General features: G+C 53.2%; 1 protein-coding gene and 1 long non-coding RNA gene across 14 annotated transcripts in view; one reads left to right on the top strand and one right to left on the bottom strand.

The window, feature by feature from the left end:
* Positions 1-5,330: 5,330 nt before the first annotated feature.
* The window catches only part of ATP2B3 (ATPase plasma membrane Ca2+ transporting 3), a 65,683-nt gene continuing 44,545 nt past the window's right edge, over positions 5,331-26,468 (bottom strand). For 4 of the 9 annotated variants that reach the window (XM_079123868.1, XM_079123869.1, XM_079123866.1 and 1 more), the window contains 6 exons: positions 26,242-26,455; positions 25,785-25,996; positions 24,563-24,670; positions 22,240-22,422; positions 17,682-17,768; positions 5,331-7,058 (listed from right to left, as the gene is read on the bottom strand). In XM_079123868.1, the coding sequence (XP_078979994.1) occupies positions 6,738-7,058; positions 17,682-17,768; positions 22,240-22,422; positions 24,563-24,670; positions 25,785-25,996; positions 26,242-26,455 (1,125 nt within the window). In that variant the 3' untranslated portion in view covers positions 5,331-6,737. Of the gene's footprint in view, positions 7,059-17,614; positions 17,769-18,080; positions 18,148-22,239; positions 22,423-24,562; positions 24,671-25,784; positions 25,997-26,241; positions 26,456-26,468 lie in introns of those variants that run through there. The other 5 variants (XM_079123873.1, XM_079123872.1, XM_079123871.1 and 2 more) reach the window with 3 other exon arrangements.
* LOC306651320 lies at positions 9,490-22,331 on the top strand. Of its 5 annotated transcripts, none has more exons than XR_013761121.1 (3): positions 9,490-9,916; positions 10,293-14,310; positions 15,486-17,149. It is a non-coding gene; the product is annotated as an uncharacterized lncRNA (long non-coding RNA). The 5 variants fall into 5 exon arrangements; XR_013761122.1 differs by lacking the exon at positions 9,490-9,916 and adding an exon at positions 22,201-22,331 and having other exon boundaries at positions 10,276-14,310; positions 15,486-16,099; XR_013761123.1 differs by lacking the exon at positions 9,490-9,916 and adding an exon at positions 22,201-22,315 and having other exon boundaries at positions 10,276-14,310; positions 15,486-15,722.

Here is a 26,468-nt window from a genome sequence, read left to right on the forward strand (position 1 = left end):
TTGATGAGAGGTTGCTCCAGACTGGCCTGATGGCACCTCCCCTGGGCCCCACTGTCCCCAGAGTACCCCTTTTCCACTGTGTCCTTTCTGCATCTGACCATGTGACTGAAGCCCCGGGAAGATAGGGGTGGTGACCTGGACCAGGGTCCAGGGCAGGGGTTCTGAGCACTGAGACGGGAGGAGGACAGCTCAGGGCTCCAGACTGTCCTTTCTGCCTGTTCATCGATGGTGCACTGCCCTTGGCCTGTGCCTACTGCTGACTTAAATGGGCCTCAGAGACATGTCAAGAGTACGGGCCAAGGCTGCCTTGATGGAGGCCAAAGCCTGAGGGGACCCCAAGGAATTGGCAGGCTCTCAGAAGGTGGAGCCCTCCCCTGGGCTGAAGGGGCTGGATGATGGGCATATCCAGACCCCCCAAAACGCTTTCTCTACTTGCTTCTGTTCCAGTCTCTTCTCGTCCCCTCTTCTCAGCCCCTCCCCATGGAATAGCATGAGAAGGCGGGATGGTTGAATTCAGGTCCCTGGAGGATTGGGGGTCCCTCCCCCCAGCTGAGAGCACCACACTGCACCAGGAGTGTTCAGCATCAGACTACTCCCCATTTTATTTTATTATAATTTGAGTGGCAACAAGTTCCTCTCTTCGTGGAACTCAGTTCCTGCTCTGTAAATTGAGGCTGTACCAACTAATCTGACTGCTTGCTACTGTATTTGCTTGTTCCACCTATTGCTGGGTGTGATGATGGACATCTGTAATCCCAGTAGCTCAGGAGGCTAAGGCAAGAGAATCTCAAGTTCAAGGCCAGCCTCAGCAATTTAGCAAGACTCTAAGTAACTTAGCAAGACCCTGTCTCAAAATTTTAAAAAAGAAGCCAGGTGTGGTGGTGCACACCTGTAATCCCAGCAATTTGGGAGACTGAGGCAGGAGGATCACAAGTTCAAGGCTAGCCTCAGCAACTTAGTGAGACCCCGTCTCAAAAAATGCAAAGGGCTGGGGACATTGCTCAGTAGAATGCCCCATAGCTTGTGTGTCCATAACACTGCTCTGGGGAGTTGCTGGCCTTGATTGGTATTACTTGTCATGCTAGCTCAGTACTTGTCACTTTGCCTGTCTGTTTTTCCTGATGCGATATTCAGCTACTGTCTGTCAGGGCTGGTGGGACAGTGTGGAAGAGGTCTTTTTCTTTCTTTCTTTTTGTTTTTTTGAGACAGGGTCTTGCTAACTTGCCCAGGCTGGCCTCCAATTTGCCATCCTCCTGCCTCAGCCTCCCTGGTGGCTGGGATTACAGGCATGCACTATCATGCCCAGCTCATGAGGCCTTTTACTATGCATGGTAAAATTGAAGTCATTGTTACAGGGTGGTCTTTTTTGTTTACTTGTTTTTCCTACTACCAAGACTTTTGAATAATAATAATAATAATAGAGATTAAAGATATACAGCCTTCTATCTCCTTTATTTTAGGTTTGAAAAGGTCAGCAATGAGAGATTGAGATAAGATACTCTAGAATCTGAAGTTTCCAGGAGTTTTCAGTGCAGAGCATATCTTAATTACTGTGATCAATTGCTGAGTCTTACTTGACCCATAAATCCAGTGGAAGGAGGAGGAGGGCAACCAAGTACTGGGAGGGACTTGACCCATCTCTTCCTTCCTGATTCTGACTCACTGAATTGTGTCCCTAAAAAGACCTGTCCATGTCCCACACCCCAAACCCACAAATATGACCTTATTTGGAAATAGGGTCTTTGCATATATATAATGAAGTTAAGATGAGGTCATTAGGATGGGCACTAATCCAAGGACAGACATCCTTAGAAGAGACAAGTCCACGAGAGGACACAGGCAGAGGTTGGAGTGATGCCTCTACTAGCCAAGGAACCAAGCATTGCTGGCAATACCAGAAGCTAGGAGAAAGGTCTGGAACAGATTGTCCCCGAGAGCCCTCAGAAGGAGCCTGGCCTTGCCAACACTTTGACCTTGGACTTCAGGCCTCCAGAACCGTGACAGGATAAATTTCTGTTGATTTTTGCCACCCAGTTTGTGGAAGTTGGCTACAGTAGCCCCAAGATACTTCAGGTAGCCCTCCCCCAGACTCTCAGGGCTCCTTTGTGGCAGTGCTTTCTTGTCCCAAGTCATTTGGCTAAGTACCGAGTTTTCCCCATGGAAATCTGTGGGAAAGAGAAGTCAGACGCAAATTCCCAATTTTTGGGGGGAGCATGTCTCTCCACGCAGTGCCAGCTGTCTTGATATGGAGTTTGGCCAATCTAGACTTTCTTATCTGCATGGTTCAAGATGTACTCACACAGCAATAAAACAAGGGTGTTCTGCTATTTGTCTTTTTGCCTGCTATAGAAACACAGACTCTGGTGGTTGGAAGGAGCTTGGAAGCCATTTTTCTCCTTTCTTGGCTGCTGCCCTGCAAAATGTGTCCTCTGGTGCTGCCAAGTCTAAAAGGGAGGAGTGTGCAGCAGGGAAATAGAAATAATGTGAAATGGGGTGAGGGGGTCTTAGGGCTGTTGCTACAGTGGCGACTTGGAACTGTGGGTCATAAAACTGTCTGTCTCCTCCTGGCCTAAAGGGAATACCATGAATCATAGATGTCCATGTGCACCGGTGTTCAGAGGGTTTTGGAGACATAGGAATGAGGCACATGTAGTAAATGAATAAATGAAATAAAGGCTTTCCATTCATGGCTTTAGGGTAAAGAGGAAGTCTGTGACTGGAACCCTAGTGCACTGCCGATGGGCATGTAAAATGGCGCAGCTGCTGAAAATAGAATTGAAAGCAAGGTCCAGGAGAGTAACGTGCACGGCCAGGTCCATAGTGGCATTATTTATAACAGCCAAAAGGCTGAAGCAAGCCAAGCGTCCGTCCATGAATGGATAAACCCAGTATGGTCCGTCCACACATCTAGGCTGGAAAAGGAAGGAATGCTGACACGTGCTACCACATGGATACCCCTCGAGAACATGACACTCAGTGAAAGAAGCCAGTCCCAAAAGACAAAAGTTGTATGATTTCAGTTCCATGGGAGGCTTTTTAGATGACAGTTTTGTAGCCAAATTCATAGACAGACAATAGGACAGTGGGTGCCAGGGGCTGGGGAGGAGGAATTGGGAATTGTTTAATGGCGCCAGGGTTTCAGTGTGGGAAGGTGGAGATGGATGGTGGTGATGGTTACACAACACTGGGGATGTGCTCAATGCCACCGACCTGTGTACTTAAAAAATGTTGAAGGGCTGGAGTGTGGCTCAGTGGCAGAGCACTTACCTAGCATGCATGAGACCCTGGGTTCCTTCCCCAGACCAGGGAAAAAAAGTTGAGATGGTCAATTTCATGTTATGTGTATTTTACCACAATAAAAAAAAATGATAGGAAGTCTGCGAGTGTGCCAGGTTCTGGCACTGAATTGTCACTGTTGTCAAACTCTGCTCCCTGCTGCTACCTGAGGACACTGTCTTGGATGTTCGCTGCAGACCTTTCCAGGTCAAGCCAGTTGGAAGCTCCCCCTGGTAGAATACCTGCACCCCACAGGTGGACCAGCCGCTTCTTGATGTAAAGACCCAGGACAGCAGCATGCCTGGGGAGAGGTGCCACACCCGCAGCTTCTGCTCTGGCCCAGTGGTGCAAATGCGCCTCTGGTTCCGTCCGAGAATTCACTGAATAATAAATCACACACGTTGCCCGCACCAGGATTGTAGGAGCCTTTCATTTTTTTACACACAGAAATTTTGGTCTATTCTTTAAATTAGGAAAAGTTTCACTACAGACTTAAAATTATTATGCATCTGTGGTCTTCCTCATTAGGATATTTTTGTTCATCTTTATAACAGGCAGATAAAAATGTAAAACATATTTATTAACTGAACACAGTTGACCAAGCCATTCCATAATAATATAATGCTTTAGAAAGAGGGGCTTCCCTCAGCCTGAAGACTGTACAAGAATCAGAGCAAAAATGCAAGCTCACAGTGCCCCTTTCCTGAACCCCACAGCCCAGCGCGAAGGCAACCGAGGGACCACACGGTCAACATTTACGTCAGGCAACTTTACACAGCAGCAGTGAGGGTTTGCTTTTTAATATACAGTGACCATGTGCTCTACCGATGTGTCTACAACAGAGGATGAACAGAAGCCCATGCAGCTGACCTTCAACCAAACACTTCGAATTTGATTTCCTGTTGAAGAACACAAAGACCCTCAACAAATGGAGTTGCCCTTTTTGTTGTGGTGGTTTGAACAAGGACATCAGGGAACAATTTACAAATGAGTAACATTCTCAATGTGCCCTTTAGAAAAAAGGGATGGCTTTAAGGTATCTGCAGCTGGCATTGGAAAGTGGGATTTGCTCTTCTAACTGAAATTCTTTTGCCCGAGATATGACTACTCCTGCTCAGGGGTGACATGGCGTTAATGTGGATGGTGGGGACACAGCACGTGTTTGTTTGGTTTGCATGGATGCTGGGGAGGTGAGGCAAGGCTGCGGCTGGGCTTCCAGCACAGAATGTGGACTTGACAGGCCCCGCTCCCTGGGGAGCTCCATCTATTCTCATCCTACATCCCTTGGCTCCCACCTGTCTTCCGGAGGCTGAGCCCCAGGCCCAAGCAACAGGCTTACGCGGGGGTTGTGGTGAGACCCAATCACCTCCCTGTGAAGCGTGACACCCGTGAGTTCAGAAGGTAAAGGAACCTCATGGGTAAAGTGCTACCCATTTCACTGGTGTCACTGTGGGTGTCCATACTTGGAACCTGGAGGCATGGGGGGTGTTGGCTTTCTAAGGGAAAGGGGCATATCTTTCTGGGCTTCCATGGCAGGGTAGCAGACGTCAGGAGCCTCTCACTCCCGCCTTCCCTGCGTTTTCCTCTTGGTTATCACTCTTCAGGGGAATATGAGACTTGGGTGCCTGCATTGCCAGGAGGGGTGCTTGGGGAAAACACCTCAGGAACCCCAGGCCCAACTCTCCTGGCCTGCCAACCAGCCCTGCCTGCCTGGATGGTCCCTGGCTGCCAGCCCCTTGCTCAACCACTATGGACCCAGTTGCGTCACTGGCATGACAAGAGTGACAGCGGCATTGATAAAATGCCATTGCTTCAAGAGGCTTTGCTTCTCTGATGTTGCTGGAAGTGGCAGCAGACAAAAATCCATGCCTTTGTGGCATGTTTGTCTTCTGGATGAGAAGACCAGGGTTGGAAGCCTGCTTTGGTGGGGACGCAGACACTGAGACACTGAGGCGGGCTGGTGGAGTACTTCCTGCATTTGCCAAGACACAAAGTGGGAGTCTAAGCAGAGGTGCCAAGGGTGATAGGGTCTGAATGGTTGCCCCCAAGTCAGCTTCTTGGGTTTTTTTTTTTTTTTTTTTTGGTGCTGGGTCTTGTCATGCTAGGCCAGCCCTCTGCCCCTGAGCCACACCTCCAGCCCAGCTTCTTGGGTTTTGATGATCCCTCTTCTTCAGTTGGTTTCTGTTGGACTCTGGCCTTGCACTGCGACCATCAGTCTCTGCTCTTCCAAGGCTGCTGATCCCAAGGACTCTGGGTCCACTCGTCAGGTTAGATGGGTCAGAGGGCTGCAGAACCCACACCTCACGCACAGTGCTTCATGTTCTTGAAGTTGGAGTTAGACAAAGAAAACCATCAGCCACAATGAAGGACTTGGAATTGGAATCAAAACTGAAGGAAGCCAAAACAAAAATTCCCCTTCCGCCTACTGGAGGGGACCATTCTCATCAATACTTTGGTATTTTCCTTTTCAATAAAAAATTCCATTGAAAGGTTTTTCTCCTCTATAGGCAGGGGTCTCAAAGTGCAAATGTTCCAGTTGTAAGGTCTCCGGTCTCGAGCATCCCTCCACAGACTTCCTCCTTGGGATTCTCAGCAGGGCCGGGAGGAGGAGCGGGGTGGGGTGGGGTCCTGAGGGGTCGGGGGTTAGGGAGGAGAAGATATTAACTGAGAAGAAATTCTTGCAGCCTAGATCCCTGAAAAAACCCTTGCTACATTCAATGATGAAATTTCAAAAGGAAAATGCCTAATAAGAGGAATGGAAATATCATGCCAATAAATAGTTCCTTATTCTTTAGCTATGCATCTTGTCATATATATGTATATGCATATAGACACACACATACATATGTACGCACGCGCACACACGCCGACTGCAGATGGGTTTAGTGTACTCAGTGAGTCGCTTTGCAGTTGCAGGTACATTTGCAGGCGGCTCCCTCTGGTGGCCTGTTTGGGCAGTGACACCCTTCCTCACCGTGCAGAGCGCTTGCCTTTTCTTGGTACTTGTGTGCAGATCTGATTGCTTGCTGGTGGGGGCAACGAAGCTCCCAATAAACCAAAACCAGCCTCTGCCCCCCTCACAGCCCAAATGGCGAACACATGGTGAAATTGTAGTGTTCTTTAAAAAAGAAGGATTGGTAGAAAAAAAGTGGGGAGCACAGCTGTTCTCGCTCTCTGCTTTCTCTTTCTTCCCATCTGGATGAAGAACCTCCCGCTCCTCCTCCACCTGCCCGTCCCCGACAACCCTCGCTTCTCCTCCTCCTCCTCCTCTGCCCCAGATGGAAGGCCTGACGGACTACACTTTACTGCATGGATTTGACTTCTTGCAAGAATATCCTTCAGCCACCTTAGTTGTTTCCCTCTTTGGCAGGTGTGTGGGCTCCCCTCTGTGGGTGTGTGTGCGTGCATGTGTGCATGTGACTGCATGTGAGTCCAGGTGTGCGTGTGCCAAGAAGTTCTGGTTAGAGGGACGTCTCCACGCTGTGGAGCGGGCTCCCGGGCCTGGAAGAGAATGCTGAAGAGGTAGCTGACTTGGTGACATGCGTGGCCAGGTAGATGCCGCTGTCTATGGCGTTGTTGTTCTGGTTGGGGGACGGGGGTGGGGGTGCTCGCAGGCGCTCCTCATTCTCATCCACGTCTGTGTCATCGATGAGCGGGATGTTGTGGGTGTAGTCATTGATCAGAAACTCGGGCGTTGCCATGAAGTTGTGGATGGAGCTCTTGGATTCCGGTTTCTCCAGGCCTTCATAGAGCGAGCTACGGAAGGCTTTCACCACCCGGATCTGGAGTGGGAGGTGGAGGGAAAGGCGGAGGTGGGAGCAGGGGGTGGGAAGGAAAGGGAAAGGAAAGGACACAATCAATGCTTGGCTTGTGCTGGCAAGTTCTGCCCACATCAATGGCGGGGGGTCATCACGTGATAAATGTTCATCTGTGGGGGCCGACACAGAATGGGACTGGCATTGTGGCGAAGGCTTGCAGGTCTGGGCCTTGGTCTTATCAACTGATCTCCATGCAGGAAACATGGCTGACCTGGGCAGATGTTCTAGAACACTTGGGTCTTGGGAGCAGGACTACTTTAGGTGGCTCCTGGGGTCTTTGCCCAGTCTGAATTCCAATTTGGTAGCAAAGAAAGATGATTTTTTAAAGGGAGACTTCTGGAGAGTGGGCACTCTACTGTGTCTTACCTGACAGAATGAAATACTTTCTGGTAAGAGAGGTCCCAGCCTATGGGCATTGCTGGCCTTTCTGGAATGGTTCTCCCTCGAAAGCTTCCCTAGGGACCTCGCCTCCATCCCCTTGGCTCCTGTGGCTGCGGCCAGGACCCACCATGCCCAGTCCCATCTGGTCACCACAATCCCTGCTGCTAAGTCCAGCAGCCACTTCTGCATCTTTATCTTAATTGATCCCTCAGGGACACTCAACACAGCTGACCTCCTGTTTCTGGAAACTTCTCAAGGTTCCCTGACATTGCTCCTGCTGATCTTCCTTTACCTTACCAGCTGTTCTGGCCCTACATCCTCTACTGCTCCCTCCTCTGTCTTGGGGTGCCTCAGAGCTCGGGCCTCTCCCTGCTCCTCTGTCCTTACCTCCCCACCCTGGCCACAGAGCCGGGGCCCATCTGGCTAGAACCAGGGATTGTGGCATAGGCTCCTCAGCAGAGCTCTAGGCCTGAGAGTCTGTCAGTCTCCCACCTGGGGGCCAAGAGTGAAAATGGCTACACCACCTACTCCCCCAGGCTGCCCCCATCTACTACAGAGGTTCTCCTGGTCTCCTCACAGCCCAAGGCAGGAGCTAGATGCATCTGAGAGGGTTTGATTGCATGCTTGGGACCACCAGCAGTCCTTTGCAATCAGCTGCCACCTGCCCCTCCAACCTCTCTCACACTCCACCCTCCTCCTCCTCCTCCTCCTTACTCTTCCATGTTGACATTCTTGGACTTTGTCATATGCTACATGTTCCCGGGACAACCCACTGTTTCCAGTCCTCGGATCAGCATAACTTCTCATAGGGAAGGACTTCCCACCATGCCCCAGACTCCCCAGCCAGTCACCGGGGTCCTCCGCCCCAGCCAAGCTGAGGTGTCCTCTAGCCCCTTCTACCTCCTGCAGGACCCTGCTCTGACAATTAGCTTCTCCCTCTTCTGACCTCTCCATCTTCACTTATACCTGGACTCAAGTCTTATCAGTTTTACAAGCCACAGAGCCACTGCCTCTCCTTGCTCCCTTGCTGGATCCCCAGCCTGTGCTCTCCCACTTCTAGAAGCCAGAAGCTGATGGGTAGGCCTGTCCAGCCTTGTGCAACCAGCGCCAGCACAGTCAGTCCAGCTGCCCTTCTTTGGGGGCAGTGGCAAGAGTACAGTCCTGCCAGGCAGGACACTGAGGTCTGCCCGGCTCTAGTTAGCCTCTTCCTATGTGAGGGAGCAAACATATTACAAGAGTTCTTAATGTCATTTCCAAGTTCAAGGTCCTAGAATTTGGTTTTCTTGCTTTAGATAAGGTGTCAGCAAACTACAGCCAGAGGGTTAACCCCAGTTCTCTGCTAGGGTTATAAATAAGGTTTTATTGGCACATGGCCATGGGCATTCAGCTATGTTCTGTCCCCGGTTTCTGTCAAGCTACAAGAGCAGGGTTGTGTAGTTGTGACAGAGACCTGGCCCCCAAAGCTAAATATATTTACTCTCTGAACAGTTGGCCAGTCCCTAGTTTAGACAATGAATCACCCTGACTACAACGAGTCCCTTTCAGCCCCCAGAGTCTGGACCTTGAGGCTGACAACACAGCCAGGGCAAGCACAGGCTCCTAAATCAGTTTAAATGAGGCAGACCTCAGAGTCCGTGGAGTGCAAAAACTGGAACCAAAGTACTCCATAAAACTGGAGTTTTCTAGCTCCCTGTTGAAATCCACTGAGGATTTTCTCTGGACTTGGCGAAGCCACATCTGCCTGAGTGCAGATGGTCAGCCATTTTCTCCCAGGTCTTTATCCCAGACTGGTTTCTGGAATAGGGGCATCACAGAAATTGAGGATCATTTGACATTGTTAATGAGAAGAACATAATCTACTTTTCATAGCCAATTTACATATGGCCTCGTTAGTTAGGTTTTCCAGTGCAGGACTGGAGCGTTGATGCCCAGGACACCACCGACTTCCACTGCCTATCAAGTCACAGAAAAGAGAGAAAGCTTTTCAGAAAGCTGGAAAGAGAGAAAGCTTCACCCTGGGGATGTACTTAGTAAATTCTCCAGCAATGCACCCATGATCTTGGCTACCCCCTTTCCCTTGTTGAGCAGGCCTTATTTGGATCTGGGTCATATGATCAGGCCAGGCCCCTGCTCAAACCTATCCACAGGTCTCATTGCACCTGGCTGAACTCCAAAGCCCTCCCCCGCAGAGGGCGGCCAAGGCCACACGACAGCCCTTGCCTCCTGCTTCCGCTTCTGTAGCGACTGCTCCTCTGGCCCCAAAGGACTGTCCTGGGTTCTCCTGGGTGTGAGCCTCGTTTGCTCCCTACTGCCCGAGCCCAGCAGCACTTGGGGAGCACAGGTGTGAAGGAGCATTCCCGGGATGAGAGGACCGCCAGCTCCAACATGCTGCTGTTGTGTTGGAAGCTGGGCTCGAGTCATCATGAGTCTTACAGCTGATGGTGAGTCACTTTTTCTCCAGCTTCTGTTTTCCCTGCACTCAAATCTGGGGCTATTAAAAATGACTTTGTATTGGTTTTGTGATGGATGTTTTTAGCTGATTCTAAGATGAAGGGTGCAGGCAATTCCTAGGAAATTGTTTTAGTGAAAACTAACAAATGTTTCTAAGAGAGACTGCTCCTGGGGGCGGGGCTTGCACTCAGGTGCTCATGGACAGCCCCACGGCCTCAGGCTTCCTTCCACTTGGCCTGGAATTCAGTGTTCCTGGCAAAGGCATGGCCCAGGCCTTGCCCCTGCACCTTGGCTTGCACTGGCTTCTTCTTAGGCTCCTGCCTGGTTTCCTGCATGTTCCCTAGCCCATCTCTACCCCTCCCAAAGGGACCTTGCCACCCTCAAGGCTGGCAGTGCTGTCTACAGCCTGTCAGACCATCTGGACATCATCAATGCCATCTGCACCATGTCCACTGGTATACCTGCAGCAGGGACCCTGTTCCAGATTGCCAGACTTCAGCACCCTTGTGGCCTCCTCCGTGCCTCCCCTTGGGTGTCTCCCATCTCATCTATACCTCATTGTTCCTCGCCCTCTTCCTGCCCCAGCACAGGGCTCCAACCAAACCTCGGAGGCACTGTCGCCTCTGCCCTACCCTACCAGCTGTCTGGTGGGCCCTACTTACGAGACATCTTCTACCTCAAGTCCCTCCCCACCTCCACTGCTGCCTCCATGTCCCACTTGGGGTCCCAGAGGCCCCTGGGGACTCACAAGCCCCTGCAGTCAGAGACCTCGTCTGCCTGAGGAATTGATCTTTCCCCAGCGCCTGTCTCATGGCTCGTAACTAAGGGGTGAAGACCCTATGGTCACCTGCACTGTCCCTTCTCCAGATGGCATTGTCAGGCACTCTCTGGCCACTGAGTCAGACCCTGCTGCTCCTCCACATGACTGCAAACATTCTAGAAGGTGACAGAATGGGTCTGAGTCCTGACTTTGTGTGGAGAAGTCATCCCACAGTTATCTACTCCCCCAAAGTCCATTTTCCTATAGGATAACTTTTAAAGAAAAGAAATAAAACAGAGTCCAGGAAAGATGAGTCCTCTGGTTAGGGCTGAGACTTCTGGGAATACAGAGGGGGTAAGGTGGGCTGGGCAGTACACACTCAAGGATGTCACTCCTGCCAACTCTGCCACTCTTCTCTAGGTCACTTGCTCCCTCTCAATCCTGCAGTCCCTTCCAGCTGCAGTCATGGCCAGTGGCCCTGAGAACGTTGGCACTTTAATGTCTCCCATGCCCCCAACAGTCCACCACACAGCAGGGAACTCGATGCTCCTCCCCTTGGCTCCTTTCCAGCCTCTTTGCCCACCCTGCTTCCCCTGACCATCCCCTCTCATCCACTCGTGGCCTCCCATTCCATCTGTCTGCCAACCACTCTCCTCTCTGCAGCTTTGGACTTGAATATATAAGCTAAGTTTCAAACAATTGACCCCAAAGCCCCAGCCCCAGACCCCGCCAACTCCACTGCTCCCTCCAAATGACATCCAGAATGCAACTTTACACCCGCCCACTACCCTGTGGCTCCCACCACGCCAGGTCCGGGCTGGCTATTGCGGGGCCCCCTCTCTCATCTGCCTGCTGCCACCCTTGACCCCCACGGTTTACCCTTAGCATAGCAGTCTGAGAAATCCTTTCCATTGAAAGTCTCCACTAACGTAAACCCTCCCCAAACTGTTTCCCGCAGAGGAAGGAAAGAAGTCCTGCCCCAGGCCTGCCTCAGACTTGCTGGCTCCGTTACTCTTCATACCCTCCAGCTTCCAGAGCATTCCTTCCGCAGGCGCTTCGCACTGACTCTTCCTTCTACCGGGAAGGCTCTTCCTCAGTAAGCCTCAGGGTGCTCCTCCTGCCTCCCCAGCACCCCTGCACCCACTTTGGCTGCCTTTGCTCCATTGCACTGCTCCCCTTCAAACATGCCCCCCACATTCTCTCTCCTGTGTCCTTCCACTGAAGCGTGAGTCCGCTGGGAGCAGGGGTTTGTGGCCTTCTCTGATGGCCCCAGCACCCAGCAAGGTGCCCATACCCAGCAGGGGCTCATTGAGCAGGGGCAGAATGTCTGGGACCCACTCAGCCTGGACCCTGGCTCCCCATCCCTGAGGCTGTCCCCCATTTTGCTGGAGCTGCTCTGGAACAACCTGAAAGGAGCCCCCACCCACTGCTCTGTGACTCCTGCCCCGACTCCTGCCCTGTGACTCTTTGACTGTTCTTCCCCGAGACAGAACTCGGCTCAGATAAGTGTTCTCACAGAGGCTGTCCCAGACGGCCCGGGACCCCGAAGAGCACCTCTCATGTCTCCTTGGCTCTTTCCTTCTGGGGCTTGGGCTCATCTGCACTCAGCTGTTTGTCAGTTGCTGCCCAGAGGAGCCTCCAGTGCCTCTGTGTGCCTCAGACAACAGGGCTTGGGGAGCTTGCTGGGCAGCTGACCTGGATGAAAAAGGTGAGCCTTACCCGGCAGTGATGCTGCAGACCAAGCCCCGCTACGGCCCCCCAAGCTGCGGCAGAAGGGAAGCGTGCAATCCCACTGATGGGTGCTCAGTGTGGAGGTGCCCCACTTAGGGGACCGCTTGTTTAGGCCTTCAAGTGCTGACCTAAGCACTTGAAGAAAAATTAGCAATACATGATTGACGGAAACCCAAGTGGGGAGATTGGCAATGCAGGGCTGGGTGCGGTGCAGCAGGGATGCAGAAGCAGAGAAAGCCAGGGACTAGACAGGCGAGGGGCTGAGCGATGCCTGCCCCACTGGAAAGAAAGGGAAGAAAATGAAAAGAAGAGAAATAAAAGCAAAGGCCCCGAACCGCAGTGACGACAGTAACGACAGAAACTGCCTGACGCCTCCGTGCCTCTTCCTTCCAATTCCTCGAGCTGCTGGGTTGCTGCTCGGTCTGAACTCCTCCCCCACCTTTCTACCGCTCTGTACCAAGCACTAGTCCAGAATCTGGTCTGACAGCAGGGACTTGTCAGCTGCCTTGGCACCTGGGCAATAAGAAGCCGAACCCAGAAAGCCTGGGAATTTAGAAAAGGTCAGTTTTGGCCTCACTTCTCACTGGGGGAACAGCAAGGGGAAGGTCAGCTTCCTCCCTGTGGACAGGCTGCAAGCTTGACTCAGGGAATTGAAAATGAAAAGTCCTCACTTGGCCATTTCACCAAGGGATCACACCAGAAGTTAAAGACATGGCTTTTTGCATGTTAGCGAGCCCAAACTACCAACTGCTGGTGTTTTGTGAAAACTGCCTCCGTCCCCTCCTACGCACACATAGGACCAGGACCATGTAAAGCCAGACTTGTGCTCCTGGCATCAGCCGGGCCCAGGCTTTTCAGCTGGTCAGACTATGAAGAACTGGAAGGAAGCCCTCAGCTCTTTACCCAGCCTGCAGGTGGGCACTCACAGCGCTTACTGGGAGGGGCTTGGACGAGGGCTTCCAGGGTCTTCCCTAAGTTTGTTCTGGTGTGTGCTTTAGGAATTGCCTGGAAGGTTGTTCCCCTGTTTTAGGGCCCAGGGTTCCAGAGAGTGTTGGGGCAGGGTAAGGCCCCCACTGATGGACTGATTATTTCCCACTGTGGAGGCAGTGTGCACACTGTCCAATAGCTCAGAAAAAATATCAATGCATTATTCACACAAACCCAAGCGGGGAGATTTGACTTAATATCAACTAACTTCCTGACAATAAACTCCAGAAGTAAGATTATTTTTGCTTTGCCAGTTCCTTCCATCATGGGACCATGAGTGTGGGATGAACGTGCTTCCCTGGGCTCTGGAGAAGTGTGTCCAAGTGAAGCAGTGGCAGCTTATGTAGCCCAGTTTGGCCCAACTGGACAAAAAGTTTTCATGTTGCAAAAGACAATTAAAATAAAGCAATTGATGTGATCTGGAAGCCATTTGGTATAACAGAAAACTAAATGCCTGGAGGGAGCCCCTCTGTCTACACGGGACCAAACACATGGACCATCCCCGCCCCTTTGCTGGACTAAGTCAGGAGCCAATTCCTGAACTATTGCAACAGTAAACATTTGAGTATAGAGGCCCAGCATTGCTGAAGGAAGGATGGGCTTGGTTTGGCTATCAGTTGGAATGGGAGGGCCATCGGGTGAGGTACTGCAAAACAGACTTTGAGTGTAGCTGGGAGAGGCTGGGGTCCTTGGCCACCGAGCCCACAGAGAGTCTTTGGTGGTACCAGGATCTGGGTTTGCTGTCCCGAAGATCACACACCCTCCTGTTCCCAGCAGAAGACAGACATACAGTGCCCTGAGCTTGCTGCGATACCCATTTCCAGCCACACTTTGGGGATATTGACACCAACTTGGAGAGAGATGCTGGGCTTCTTGCTGCATTAGCTTGTGAGTGCACAGTTGGAGGTGAGAAGGGGGGATTGATACACCAACCAGGAATAGGATTTCGTGGCCCCCTAATTCCCTGAGCCACCCTGATGGGCTGGTCTCAAGGCCATGGCCCAGGCAATGTGAAATGAGGTAGCAGCAGTGGAGGGAAAGGCACTCCAGCTTGGGCTGGGAGGAGGCCGCAGAGGCTACCCTGGAGCTAGGAGTCAGCAGGCCATAACTGGAGCAGTCTGACAGTGCTGCATTTGGGCAAAGGAGTGAGTGGGGACAGTGTCTGGACTGCTGCCTCCAGAAGCAGCAGAGGCATGTGCATGCATGTTGTGTGGGAGGCTAGGAAGTATGAGGAGGTGGGCTCAGCCCTGAGGATCCTGCTTACCCTCTGGTTTGGAGGACATCCTCTGGCCGCTTTTTCTTGCATTGGCCCTGAGGGCACAAGGTGAGTGTCCCTTCTCCCTGGAGGGCCAGAGGGTCCTTAGTGGGAAGGACTTTGAACATGAGGCCCCTCCAGTGCCCTGACAGCTGCAGGCAAAGTCTCCTGACTCCTCCTGGGGCTGAAAGGCAGACCTGCCTACAGCAGGTGAAGAGGATAAAAATTCCCCATGTCTGGAGCCATGGTTTTCCTTAGGAAACCATGTGACTTATGCAAACTTTGAGCCTAATTGGAGCAGCCTGTGACCATAACACCTTGTACAATGCCGCCTCTCATCATGGCTTTCACCCTGCCTTCATTCTGAGCAGCTCTAGTCCTCTGGAAAGTTCTAAGGAGAGAAGTGGGGCTGGGACTAGTCTCCTCTCTGCCAGGCCTGGGCCTAAGGGGCCCTGGGTGGGTCCTGGCCCTTGTGGGCACCTGCCTTCTCCTGATTTGTAAGATGAGGGTGCTGGGCTCAGTGATTTCTTGGGGTCCTTAAAAGTCAGGGTGGGGGTTAGGTTCTGAGTTCTAAACCAGTCTGCCACAGGGTAATGATGGCAGGAAGTGGTTTTAGTTAGTAGCTTCCAGAAGCTTCCCTCTTGGAGTTGCCAGGTGTCTCAACCAGCATCTTCCTTCACAGTGAGTCCTTTTTGAGGTGCTGCTGCTTAACGGGGATGAGACTTTTAGGCCAGCCTCTGTCAGGAGGGACATTGGACCCCTGTTCCTTCACACCAGTACCCACCTCAGAAGGCCCTGCCACCCAACCCTTGCCGTCACTGCTTAGGTTCCCCCCCTGGAATAGCTTGTGAACAGCGGGAGGGTGGCATCTCTCCCACTGTACTTACCGGGCACTGCTGGCCTCCGGAGATGGGAAGGAGGGGGACAGATGTTCGTGGAAGAAAGGAAAGAAGAAAGGTGCTGGGAGCCAAGGAAGAAAAGAGAGAGAGGCTGCCCCCAGGGAGGATGTGAGAGGAATCCAGAGGAAGTGAAGAGACAGCAGGCCTCACCCCAGAGAGTGGAGGTGGGTGAGGAGGTCCACAGAGATTGGGCAGGGCCTGGGTTGGGACAAGGCCAGAGCTGTGGAGAAGGTGTGAGGGTTGTGTGGAGTAGGGCCCTGTCAGCTGCCTTCTCCCTGAGTTAACAGGTGGGCAGATGGACAGACAGACAGGAAGCGCAGAGAGAGAAGGCAAAGGAAAATATGGAGGAAGTCAATGGGGAGGAAAGGACAGGGCAGATCCATGTGTGCCCACTGGGGACACTCGCACCCACATTTGCCCCTCACTTCCTAGGAAGGAAGGTACTGCTGCCCACCTGGGCCCTGGCCAAAATGTGCTTGGGAGGCCATGCATCATTTCTGTCCTCAACTGACTTGGCAGAGACTGCTGATGGCCTCTCTGGGTGAGTGGAGGTGAGGCCCTTCCAGGCCCCTGTCTGGGTGTGCCAGGAGCGCTGGCTGCTTTCCAACCCAAGGGTGACAGGTGTCAGCCAATATTTCTGACCCAGGTGGGTGGTTCAATGGGTATATCAACAAGCTGGAGGGGTGTGTGACCTGTGGTTTGGAGAAGGGGTTTGTGTGCATGCACGCCAGTGCTGTTCCCCAGGGTGGCCCTAAAGGACAGCTTAAGCAAGAGGAGGGTGCCCCCCACCGGGGACCTCTCACGGGTTCCTAAAAAAAAAGAAAAGAAAGAAATCAAGCAAAAAGAAACTCGAAGAGTCTGTGATGAGAAAAAGGCGTAGTTAAGGCCTCCCGTCTGCACGGGAGCTGCGGGGCCTCCCTGGAAGGCAAGGAAGAGATAGCATCCGACCGTCCTGGCAGGGCTCTGGGCTCATACTGGAAGGCTTACTGTTCGCTTTGGAAATCTGAGTTTGTTACCAAAAACAGGCTGCCTGGGTGGGAATGGGGGGCCTCACATGGTTCCCGTTTTCTCTCCTGTTGGGTGGACCAGGGTGGCGGGTTCAGCGGTCTAGTGGCCTTTCCTTTGTCTTTCTAAAAAATGTGAGTGGTTATGGAAGGTTCCACCTACTTAGGATGGCCCCCGGGTTCTCTAAAATGTGACCAACAGAATGGACCTTTGCACTGAAATGTACGGAAGGGAATCGATTTCTCCTGGCTTCTTGGAGGAAGAAGGAGCGAGGACGGAACAGGGGTCAAGACCTCCCATTCCCAGGGCCTGTTTGGAAAGAGTGAAGGTGCTTCAGGAATAAATGGAAATGTGGCTCCCTCTGGGTCTTCCTGGCCTCTCAGCTCCAGCTCTCAGAACACCTCTAATGTCTCTTGGCTTGGGCCTGGGCCTACAGGGCAGGTGCCACCTACACAGCCGTGCTTCACCACCAATGAGCCTTCCTGGGGACAGGTGACAGTGGCATCCTTGGGAAGCCACCTCCAGGAGAATGCCGGACATGACTGCTTTAGTCCCCAAGGTGATGGGCTGGGCTCTTTGACTGCAAATGGTGCCACATGGCAGCACTTACCTCCCACTCTAGCCCCAGGAGGGAGGGTGACCCTGAGACACAAACTTCCCTGAAGCTCCCCACAGAACATGGAGCCAGGCCCCAGCCTGCTGTCAGACAGCACTGGAAGAGGCCCGAGTTCATGAAGAACCATCGGCACATACAGACAAGGTCAAGAAAAGAAAACCAATGGCAGAAGGAGCACTAAACACAAACCAAAAAACCAAACAAAGCAAAGGACGGAAGGCTCGGCAGTGCCATGGCTTCGGCACATTTCGTAAGAGAATATGGCTTTGGAGAGACACACCGCCTGGCGGGAAGGACTGGACAGGGCAGTAAAGAAGGAACGGAAAGCCACGGTGAGCAGAAGTGCAAGACTGGAAAAAAGAGAAGGCAGAGTTGGGGAGGCTTTATCTTCCCCCGAGATGCCATTTATGAGAGAAAAGGGAAGTCAAGACTCACTGCCAGCAGCGCTGGTGGGCTTGGCGGCAGAGAGAGTTACGTGAGTAGGGGTAGAAAGATTGGTTACGTCATGGAGCTGGCTGAGGACCGAAGACCGCCGGCGCACAGCACCCTGAAATGACCCGCTTCTCTTGAAGGTACTCACTACCTCCATCTGTGGGAGAGAAAACGAAATAAAGGTTGGCTTGCACTGCGGTCCAGGCTACCGCAGGGGGTGGGGCTGGGTGAGGACAGGGGCCACACTGGGGACATATCGTGACAGCAAAGCCTCAGCTGGGTCAGGCCCACTCACTGGGAGCTGCTGATGCTTTTGACCAGGCCGTGACAAAGAGAGGGTTTGCTGGGCAAATGATTAGTGGTCATCGGATTGGGAGGGAGGGGTTACAGATGGGCACACTGCAAACGTTTCGGAAGTAGTCATTTGCAATCACGATATGCTCACTGCAAGCCACTCGTCAGTAAGTACCTGTGTCTGCCAATACTTTGTTATCCTACTTCAGCAGCTCTCAACCTTTCTTTCCGCCCCAACACACCTGAGGGATATGACATGCTGCCATTAGGAAGAGGCCCCTCCACGGGAGGGGGGGCCATCACCTTAGCTTCTGCAGCTCATCTGAGTAACTGGGACCCTCGTGCAGAAGAATGGATTTAGACGGAGGAGGAAGGCATTCCCAAAGCACACACCTGGTCTTGTCAATTCCCACAGGATGGGAGGATTGGGGAGCACAGAGGGCGTGGCTTCTGCTTTGTCCCCACCCTTAAGCTTCCTAGAAGTTGAAAGGGAAGTGGGTCTGCAGAAAGTGAGATCTACAGGAGAGCCGTGTGGATAAACCCCACAGGATGCCCTCTGACCCCGCCTTTGCCTAGGACTTTGATTTACTGAGTCGGGGCTTGGGGTGGATCAGACACAGGCAGTGCAAGGAGCTTCAGCCGATTGGTCACATCAAGTGACCCCTGTTGGAAGACCACGTGCCCAGACTCTGGGAGACCAGAAGCCTAGCACAGTCGTGGACACCTCTTTGGGAATGATCTCAGTGGGGAGAATCTTTGGCCTTGGAGGGTGGATCTGATTTCTGGAAAGTACCATGTAGTTCACCGGATGACATGAGCAGCAAAGCCAGCATGCATTTCTGGAGCCCAAAGCACCCTCGCTACCTGCTCTAGGCCAGTGAAAGGGAAGTGCCCACCCCAACCCCTGCAGTGGCTATCCAGTGGCCACCAGGTTTGACTGAGTGTCTGACTTGGGTTAGGGCTTCTCAGAAGAAGGCAACTTGAGTGTTCAGAATTCCCCCAACCAAAGTGCAGATGGACACGATTTCAATCTTGGACCCACCGTGGAAAAGACTCATCATCCCTGTACTCCACCTACCCAGTGCCCCTTTCGCACAGCACAACCTGCTGGCTCCCTCAGGAGAAGGGGAACCTCAGAGCTGTGACTGCAGCCGTGAGGGACGCGTACTGCACACATGGTGGGTGGCACCGCGCAGTGAATCAGCACATGGAAGGCGGATGATCGATGCGATGGCGTCGGGGTCTCTTGTGGGGATCTGCTCTCTATATGTAAATGTTTCTAGGCTATGGAGACAGGTCTCTCTCAAGAGAGGACTGTTCCTGCAGCAAAAGTGAAGAGGGACAGGAAACATGCCCTTCTTGTCTCAAATTTGCATTGACCTTGCCTGGCTCCATACGGTGTCCCCAAGGGATGACCGCATCAGTGAAAATACTGCCATCATCACCCCACCGCTACCACGGGAAGCCCAAGCACTGGGCCAGGAACAAGGCTCAGTTGCTGGTGCTGCTTCTCGTTGGTTTTTAATGGAATGCAAAAAGACAGACCATATCATGAACATTCAAAAAGCTACATGTTCTGGGTTCAAAGGACTCTTATTCTGCAACGACACTCTACCTTCTGGTATGTTGATATGTTAGTATGGAACAGGGGTGAGAGTACGTAGCAGGTTACTTAGCAACAGAGAAAGTTGTGCGGGCCTCTGAAACCCAGGGAACAATTCTGTGGTTCACAAAATCCAGAAATCTGGGGTTGGCTGCCTAGAAGATGGTTTCTTGCCTTGGGGCTTACATACAACCTGAGCGGCCTCTACCAGGCTTTATTTCTGTTTTTCAAGCAGGTATTTTGCATCAAAGGGAGAAGATGCTGTTAAACAACTGAGCTGAAATAAGCAATCGGTTCAGCATTCTTGAGAGGCACGGTGAATTTGACATGACAAAGCCAAACTGAAAAGCCACAGGTGTCAACAGCTCATGGAGGAATGAGAGTGACTTTATTGAAGGGAAACAGAGTGTGTTGTGGGCCCTGGCCAGGCCTGGCTTTCACTGGGTGACCTTGGGCCCCATTCCCTCACTTGTAAGGCATCTATATGGACACTGACAAACATCTGGTCAGAATGGCATGGACTGCCAAGACTCCAACTGATGGAACCCACTGCTGCTCGCCACGTGGCAGTGGCAGGTCCAGGAAGCGACAAGCACACAAAGATACAATACACACACAGGTGGCCAGGCTACCACTGACACCTCAGATGGGGGCAGGGCTGCTGCCTGAGCTGGTAGAAAAGCTAACAGAGGGCAATAAGCCGATGAGGAGCAAGGTCCTGCTGTACCCCTCCCGAGCTCCGGCCAGCTCTGCACTCTGCATTGGAACTGAAGTATGACAGCCGAGAGACTGCCTGGGCCAGAACAGGGCAGGGTGGGAGCTCACAGCCACAGTCTCCTAGATGGCACAGTCGAGTGGCCACACGGGCACTGGGAGGATGTGAGGGCCGTTTGCTAATACTTGGTATGTGCTGCATCCCGGGCCTGTCCCAGGTACTGTGCTTCAGGCATAGCACCCTCATCTGGGAGAGGAGACTCAGACCATGGCTCCAACAGCTGCTCCCCTTCTCCTGGGCTAGGGTGACACTACCTTTCCTGGTCATGCTGGAGTAGGTTCCAGCTAGAGAAGCCCCTTGGGCCCTTGGGAGACTCCTTCAGCATGGACTTCTTTGGTGCCACCTCACCCAACCCTGCGGAATTCCATTATCTAGGGGTGGGCTTGGGGACTCTAGCTCTGGAAAGTTCCCTAGGGCATTTGGACGTGCCTAGACTCACTGCTCTGGGTTGGGAGCATGGATGGCCTGAGGTGGTGGTGGGAGACAGAATGTGAGGAGGCTTCACAAGGCTTGGGTGGCCTCTGAGTAGGTTTTTGCAGCATGAAGATGGGGGTCCTGGGGGGAGACACAACAGCAAGCAGGGATGCACAGCAGCATGGGGAAGGAGAGGATGCATGCCTGGTGAGGAGTAGGGCAGTGCCAAAAGGCAGGGGCTTGAAGGCCATGGCCAGAGGCCTGGACTTCATGCTCAGGACAATGGAGAGAGGCTCTGTATGCCTAAGTGCAGAGGGTAGTGTCAGAGGGGCTGAGCTGAGCAAAGCAAATGGAGCAGGTGGGAGACTGGGAGTGTGTGGCCCAGGCTGTGTCCTGTCATCAGACCACTGAGGCTTGTACAGAAATAGCCATGTGCACTTGAAGGGAACACCGGACCTGGGGCACCAAGACAGACTGGGGAAGAGGCCTTGGCCATGCGTGACAGACAGGGTAAAGGCAGACACTGGCAGGGAGGGGTATGACTTCAGTTCCTGCCCCAGGAAGTTGCCCAAATAGACTGCCAAAGGGGAACTAGCTGGGTGGTCCTGGATAAGACCCCAAGGAGGGAAAGCAACTGGACCTATGGTAGAGGCAGTAGAACTGTCACCTGAGAGAAGGTGGACAGGGCCTTGCATGAGGACAAGATGGTGAGCCATTTGGAGCTTGCAGGGGAGGGGTGGGCCATGGAGAATTTATGGGGGGTCGGGCTGGGCCAGAGGGTACAGTGTGACAGGGGCTGGCTGACCTGGCGGGGTGGAGGGGCTGGGGCAGTTCGAGGCTGAGCTGGAGGTGTACTGTTGACAGAGAACAAGGAGCAGACAGAGAGGAGAGGACAGCAGGCTGTACCAGGGCTGGCAGGGCCAACAGCATCCCAGAGGGTGACTGAGAAGCAGTAACAATGGAGCCAGGAAACCTTGCAGACCATGGGGAGAGCCGTTTCTGGGGAGGGGCAGGCAGTGTGATGATGGGCGTGCGAGGGAGCCATGTGCTGAGGCAGGAAGGTGGCCAGGAAGAGATGCAGACAGAGAGCAGGGTGGTTTCGGCCCATGGGCTCTTGTGAAGCCTTCCCAAGTGCCTACTGCATTTGTGGCCACCTGACTTCAGAGGGGCTGGAGTTGACGGCCTTGGCCTTGACCAGCCCTGACACGTGAGCATTTACACAGTAGCAACTTGCCCACAACCTGGGACAGCCACCACCAAGTACAGCAGACAGTGCCTCTGAGAGACAGCCACTGGTCACCCACTATGAGGGTCACCACGGTGCTGAGGGGAGGTGTCAGCGAGAGGCCATCTCAGTGCCCCAGCCAGTGGTGAGCACACCTGGGAGGCAAAGGGGAGACTAGCAACTGCCTCTGTGTGCTTGGCAGCAAGACCTAGTGGCTTCCCTGTTGGTCTCAGGCCACTTGCTCACTCTGCTTCTTGTTTGCTTTCTACTGTCTCAAGGCAGAAGCACCAGAGGAGCCAAGAGAAACGGCGGCTTACCTGTGTCTGGATCCGGTTGAGGCCCCGGAACCAGAGGATCTGGCCCCTGCGCAGTTCCCGCTCAGCGTGGTCTATCTCCTCTTCCCCCTCAGCCAGCTCCTCATCGGTCATCTCATCTTTCCCAGGCCCATGTCCTGCTTCCTTCAGGCACTTGAGCTGACTGGTGGGGATGGTGGCAATGACCTGTGGAAGCCACAGTCAAGGAACAGACAGCAAGCAGAGGTGGCCATGAGAGCAGGCTCTGCTGGAGTCGGGAAGAGACCAGAGCTTCCACCTCCCACTGACATAGGCTGAGGCCTGGTGTCTTGGGCTGTCCCCTGGGCCTGCGGCCTCTTGTCTCCTAAAGCACCCCTCCCTGCAGGCGGACTTCTTCTCCATCGAGTCCCAGCCAAAGGCCGGGAGCAGCTGGAGAAGCCTATCTGTAGAGTTCTGTGCAGCGAAGACGGATCCTGGGAAGGCTCTTGAAGCCTGGAGCATGCTGCCTGAGAGCACTGTGGCACATGAGGGCCTGGGGCTGCCCATCAGTCTATGCAAACGTTTTGATTTATAGTGGGGACTGCAGAGTGAGGCTGGCCGCATGGCTGCTGCATACCCACGTGATAGACCCCAAAGGAAAACCCCAGATACCAGAGCTGAGCTTCCTAGCTGACAATAAATAGACCACACACGCTGTCCTTCATGGTGGCTGGTTATACTACTCCCTAGGAGTGACACCTGGAAGGTCACACCTGGGCTCTCCTGGAGAAGCTGGGCCTAGAAAGGGGCCAATGTCAGGGACTGGTTAGAGAGGGAGAGGTGACAACTGGCAAGGGCAGGAGGAGGAGGAGCCAGGCAGGGGTGAAAGGAAGGCTTGGCTTTGTTCCATGCCCGGGTGGAGGACAGTGGATTATCCTCTTCATCTTGTGTGTCTGAACTTTGTTGAACATGACTGGGAGGGGGTTTGATGACCTCTTCACAGATTCCTTTCTATTGGTTTGAACATGCTTTGTTTTTGTAATTGAAAACAGTTAAGAACTAAGAAGACTGGTCAATAGCCTTAAGGGACTGAGCTTCACACTGGTGCCACCTGTCCTAGGAGAGCCCTGGAGCAGACATTGTGTCAGGAACTGGGAGCTTGAAGATCGAGAAGGTGCTGGCACTGTCTGGGCTCTGTGGAGTCCAGGTTGCAGGAAGCCAAGGAACTCCATAGGATGACCAAGCCCAGCAGTGACTACAGAGGTCGATGGAGAGAATTCCGAACACAAGGTGGAGGAACTGGCCCTGAGGACTGATTCCAGGGCCAGCAGGAGCCCCTGTGGATGGCTTGGGGTGACACCAGTGGATCAAGACACAAAATCCAGAGTGCATGGACTGAGCTGTGGCCCCCAACTTCCTCCCCTGAATCCCTGGACCTTCCAGTATGTGGTTTTTGGAGGAAGGAGATTAAATTAAATGCCGCCAGAGAGCTCCAACTTTTTCTCTTGGCCCTGTGAGCATGCAGTGAGAGGGCAGCTGGCCACAAGCTAGGAAGAGACCCTCACCGGAAACAGAATTGGCTGGAACCTTGATCTTGGACTTCCATCCCCCAGAGCTGTGAGAAGATAAACATCTGTAATTTAAGCTGCCAGTCTGGTATTTTGTTATGGTGGCCTGAGCTGACTAAGACACAGAGAGGGGTGGATCCTGGACTCAGCTTCCTGTGCCAGGGTTCGGGAATTCCAGAGAAATGCTTTCTGAGATCTCTCGTGCACCAATGGCAGGAGGATCTGGCTCCTGTCAGCTAGACTGTGGCTTCCTGACCTAATCACCATGTGTGGTCCCCCAGTTTCCATCAGGTGGAAATGCTTCCTAAGTTCCCTCAAGAACTTCTCTTTGCCCCACAGATTATTTATTAGGGTATCATTTATTAGTGTATTGTTTAATTTCAAATATGTGGCACTGTCCAAGCCACCCAGTTAATTGTGTGTGTGTGTGTGTGTGTGTGTGTGGTTCTGGGGGTGGAACCCAGTGCCTTATGCATGTTACCAAGTGGTCTACCACCAAGCCCCCAAGCCACTCAGGCTTAAGGGGCAAGTTTTGGTTACTATCATGGGAAGGGGAACAATGCATTGTTTCCTGGGCCCTGGGACATCCCAGGCATGGCACTTTGCTGCTGGTACCGTCACTTGTGGCCTCACCTCTGAGTCATGGTATGTCACAGGCCTGAGTCGTACTGTGCAGAGCCGCCCACCTGAACATGTTATGCACCTTCCCAGGAGTAAGGAATTGGGTCAGTGGGACCCTAGGCCAGCCAGGACTCTGGCATCACTGGTGCCATCAGCATAGCCAACTGGAAGACACTCACCTGTCCCCAGACCAGCTCCCCAACACCAACAAACAGGCACCAGAGCCACTGCTCTGTGGACAGAGGGGAGCAGCTGAAGGGCTTCCCGCCAAATTGGACGATGACGATCTGCAGAAGGGGATGTGAAGGGGTGGGTCCAGCAGCAGTGGACTGCTGGTACATTTCCCAGCTGCCCTTCATCCAACCCAGCCCTTGGCCTGCTCTGCCTACCAGGCTGGCCCTAGCCTCTTGGAACCAGGTCATCCTGGTCAGAGTCAGAGGGCTGTCGGCTCCCCCAGGCAGACTGGCTGCACCCTGGGAGAAGACCGGGCTTTCCTTCTTGGGGGGTCCTTCCCAACCATTTTGCCTCAGCAAATGCCTAAAGGTGAATTCAGACTGGCTGAGCACAGCATGCAGCCTCACGTACCACCCCATGTCCATAGGCATGCACCAGATGCCCTTGTGCTGGGTGACCCCATAATGTGAATAGCACTTTGATTTGGTGTCCTGTCTCTGTCTCCCTCTCTCCACCACAGAAGAGGTCCTACTCCCAGGGGCAAGCTCTTCAAGTACAAAACAACCAATCCAGAGCCCCTTCCCTAACTCCCTCCCAGGGAGTGGTGCCCAACAACTAGGACAGCCCCCATGCACCAGGGTGGGCTAAAATGGTTCACATCAGCCAGTCCTAAGCCTTCTGATCCTGTCTTGGGGAGGCCACAATAAAGGCCCTTGTACATGGCTCTCTGTCCCTCTGCCTCCTGACTGGCACTTCTGTGTGGCCTCTGTGGTGTGGCATGCCCTCTGTTTGGGATCTGTGAGCAAGGAACTATCTTTCAATGGCACTGTCTCCCAATTTGTGAGCCTTATTATAGCTCAAGCTGTCCTTGAAGACACTGCATTTCAAAGTACTCAGCCCCTCCTGCACAGTAGGCATCTCCAAAAGAATCTTCAGGAATTATAGCAGCCTCACACCAAGGAATTAGGTGCCAGAAATAGGAATGACACCAGAAGGGAGTCAGGGAAGGTACTTCTGGCATAGGGGAGACAAGTCAGTTCTGACTCAGGCCTACTAAACCCCTCTGTGGCACAGTGGAGTCACAGGTAAGAGGAAAGCCAGGACAGTCCAGACTGGTTTTGTGACTAGAGGCGGGAAGGCCAGGACCACATGAGTCCTGGGGCCGTGAAGCCCTGTGTCCCCACCCTTGAAAGCAGCCCAGAATAAATGTGGAACGGCCCCTCCTACCTGAATTCCAAAGGTGCCCAGGACAATGGTGCAGAAGATGGGGTTGCTGAAGATGCCATCGAAGACGTTGCGCTCACCGTGGATCTTGCGGGCATTGATCTCGTTGAAGAGCTGCATCATGACGAAGGTGTTGAAGATGATGGTGTAGTGCTCCGAGGGCGGCGAGTGCAGGGGCGCGTTCCTCCCGCTGTCGATGTCAAAGAAGAGCTCCCCTGGAGGGAGGAGAGGCAGGGCTGAGGAGGCAGGGGCTCCCTGCGTCAGTCACCCGGTGGGAAACACACAGTGAGAGGGCAGGGAGGTGAGGGCCAGGGTGCGGAGCGACCTGCCCCTTCCTCCACTCCCCACTCAGTCAAGAACTGCTGCAGCACCCCGTGCTGGGCCGGGAGACGAGGGAAGCCCGTGTCCTGAAGGCCTTGCATGCACCAGCCGTGATGCGCGTGCTCTGGGGCCAACCTACCGACGAAGAGCAGGGTGAAGATGATGGTGAGCTGGTAGACAGCATGGCCCAGGATGTTCTTCATCATAGTGCGAGAGATGAGGGGCTTGTCCCGGCCGTAAGGCTTCCGCAGCAGCAGAGACTCAGTGGGAGGCTCCGTTGCCAGGGCCAGAGAAGCAAATGTGTCCATGATCAAGTTCACCCATAACATCTGCACAGCTTTGAGAGGAGAGTCCTGTGGAGAGGGC

Source organism: Sciurus vulgaris (assembly GCF_902686455.1).
Source record: "Sciurus vulgaris genome assembly, chromosome: X".
NCBI lineage: Eukaryota > Metazoa > Chordata > Mammalia > Rodentia > Sciuridae > Sciurus > Sciurus vulgaris.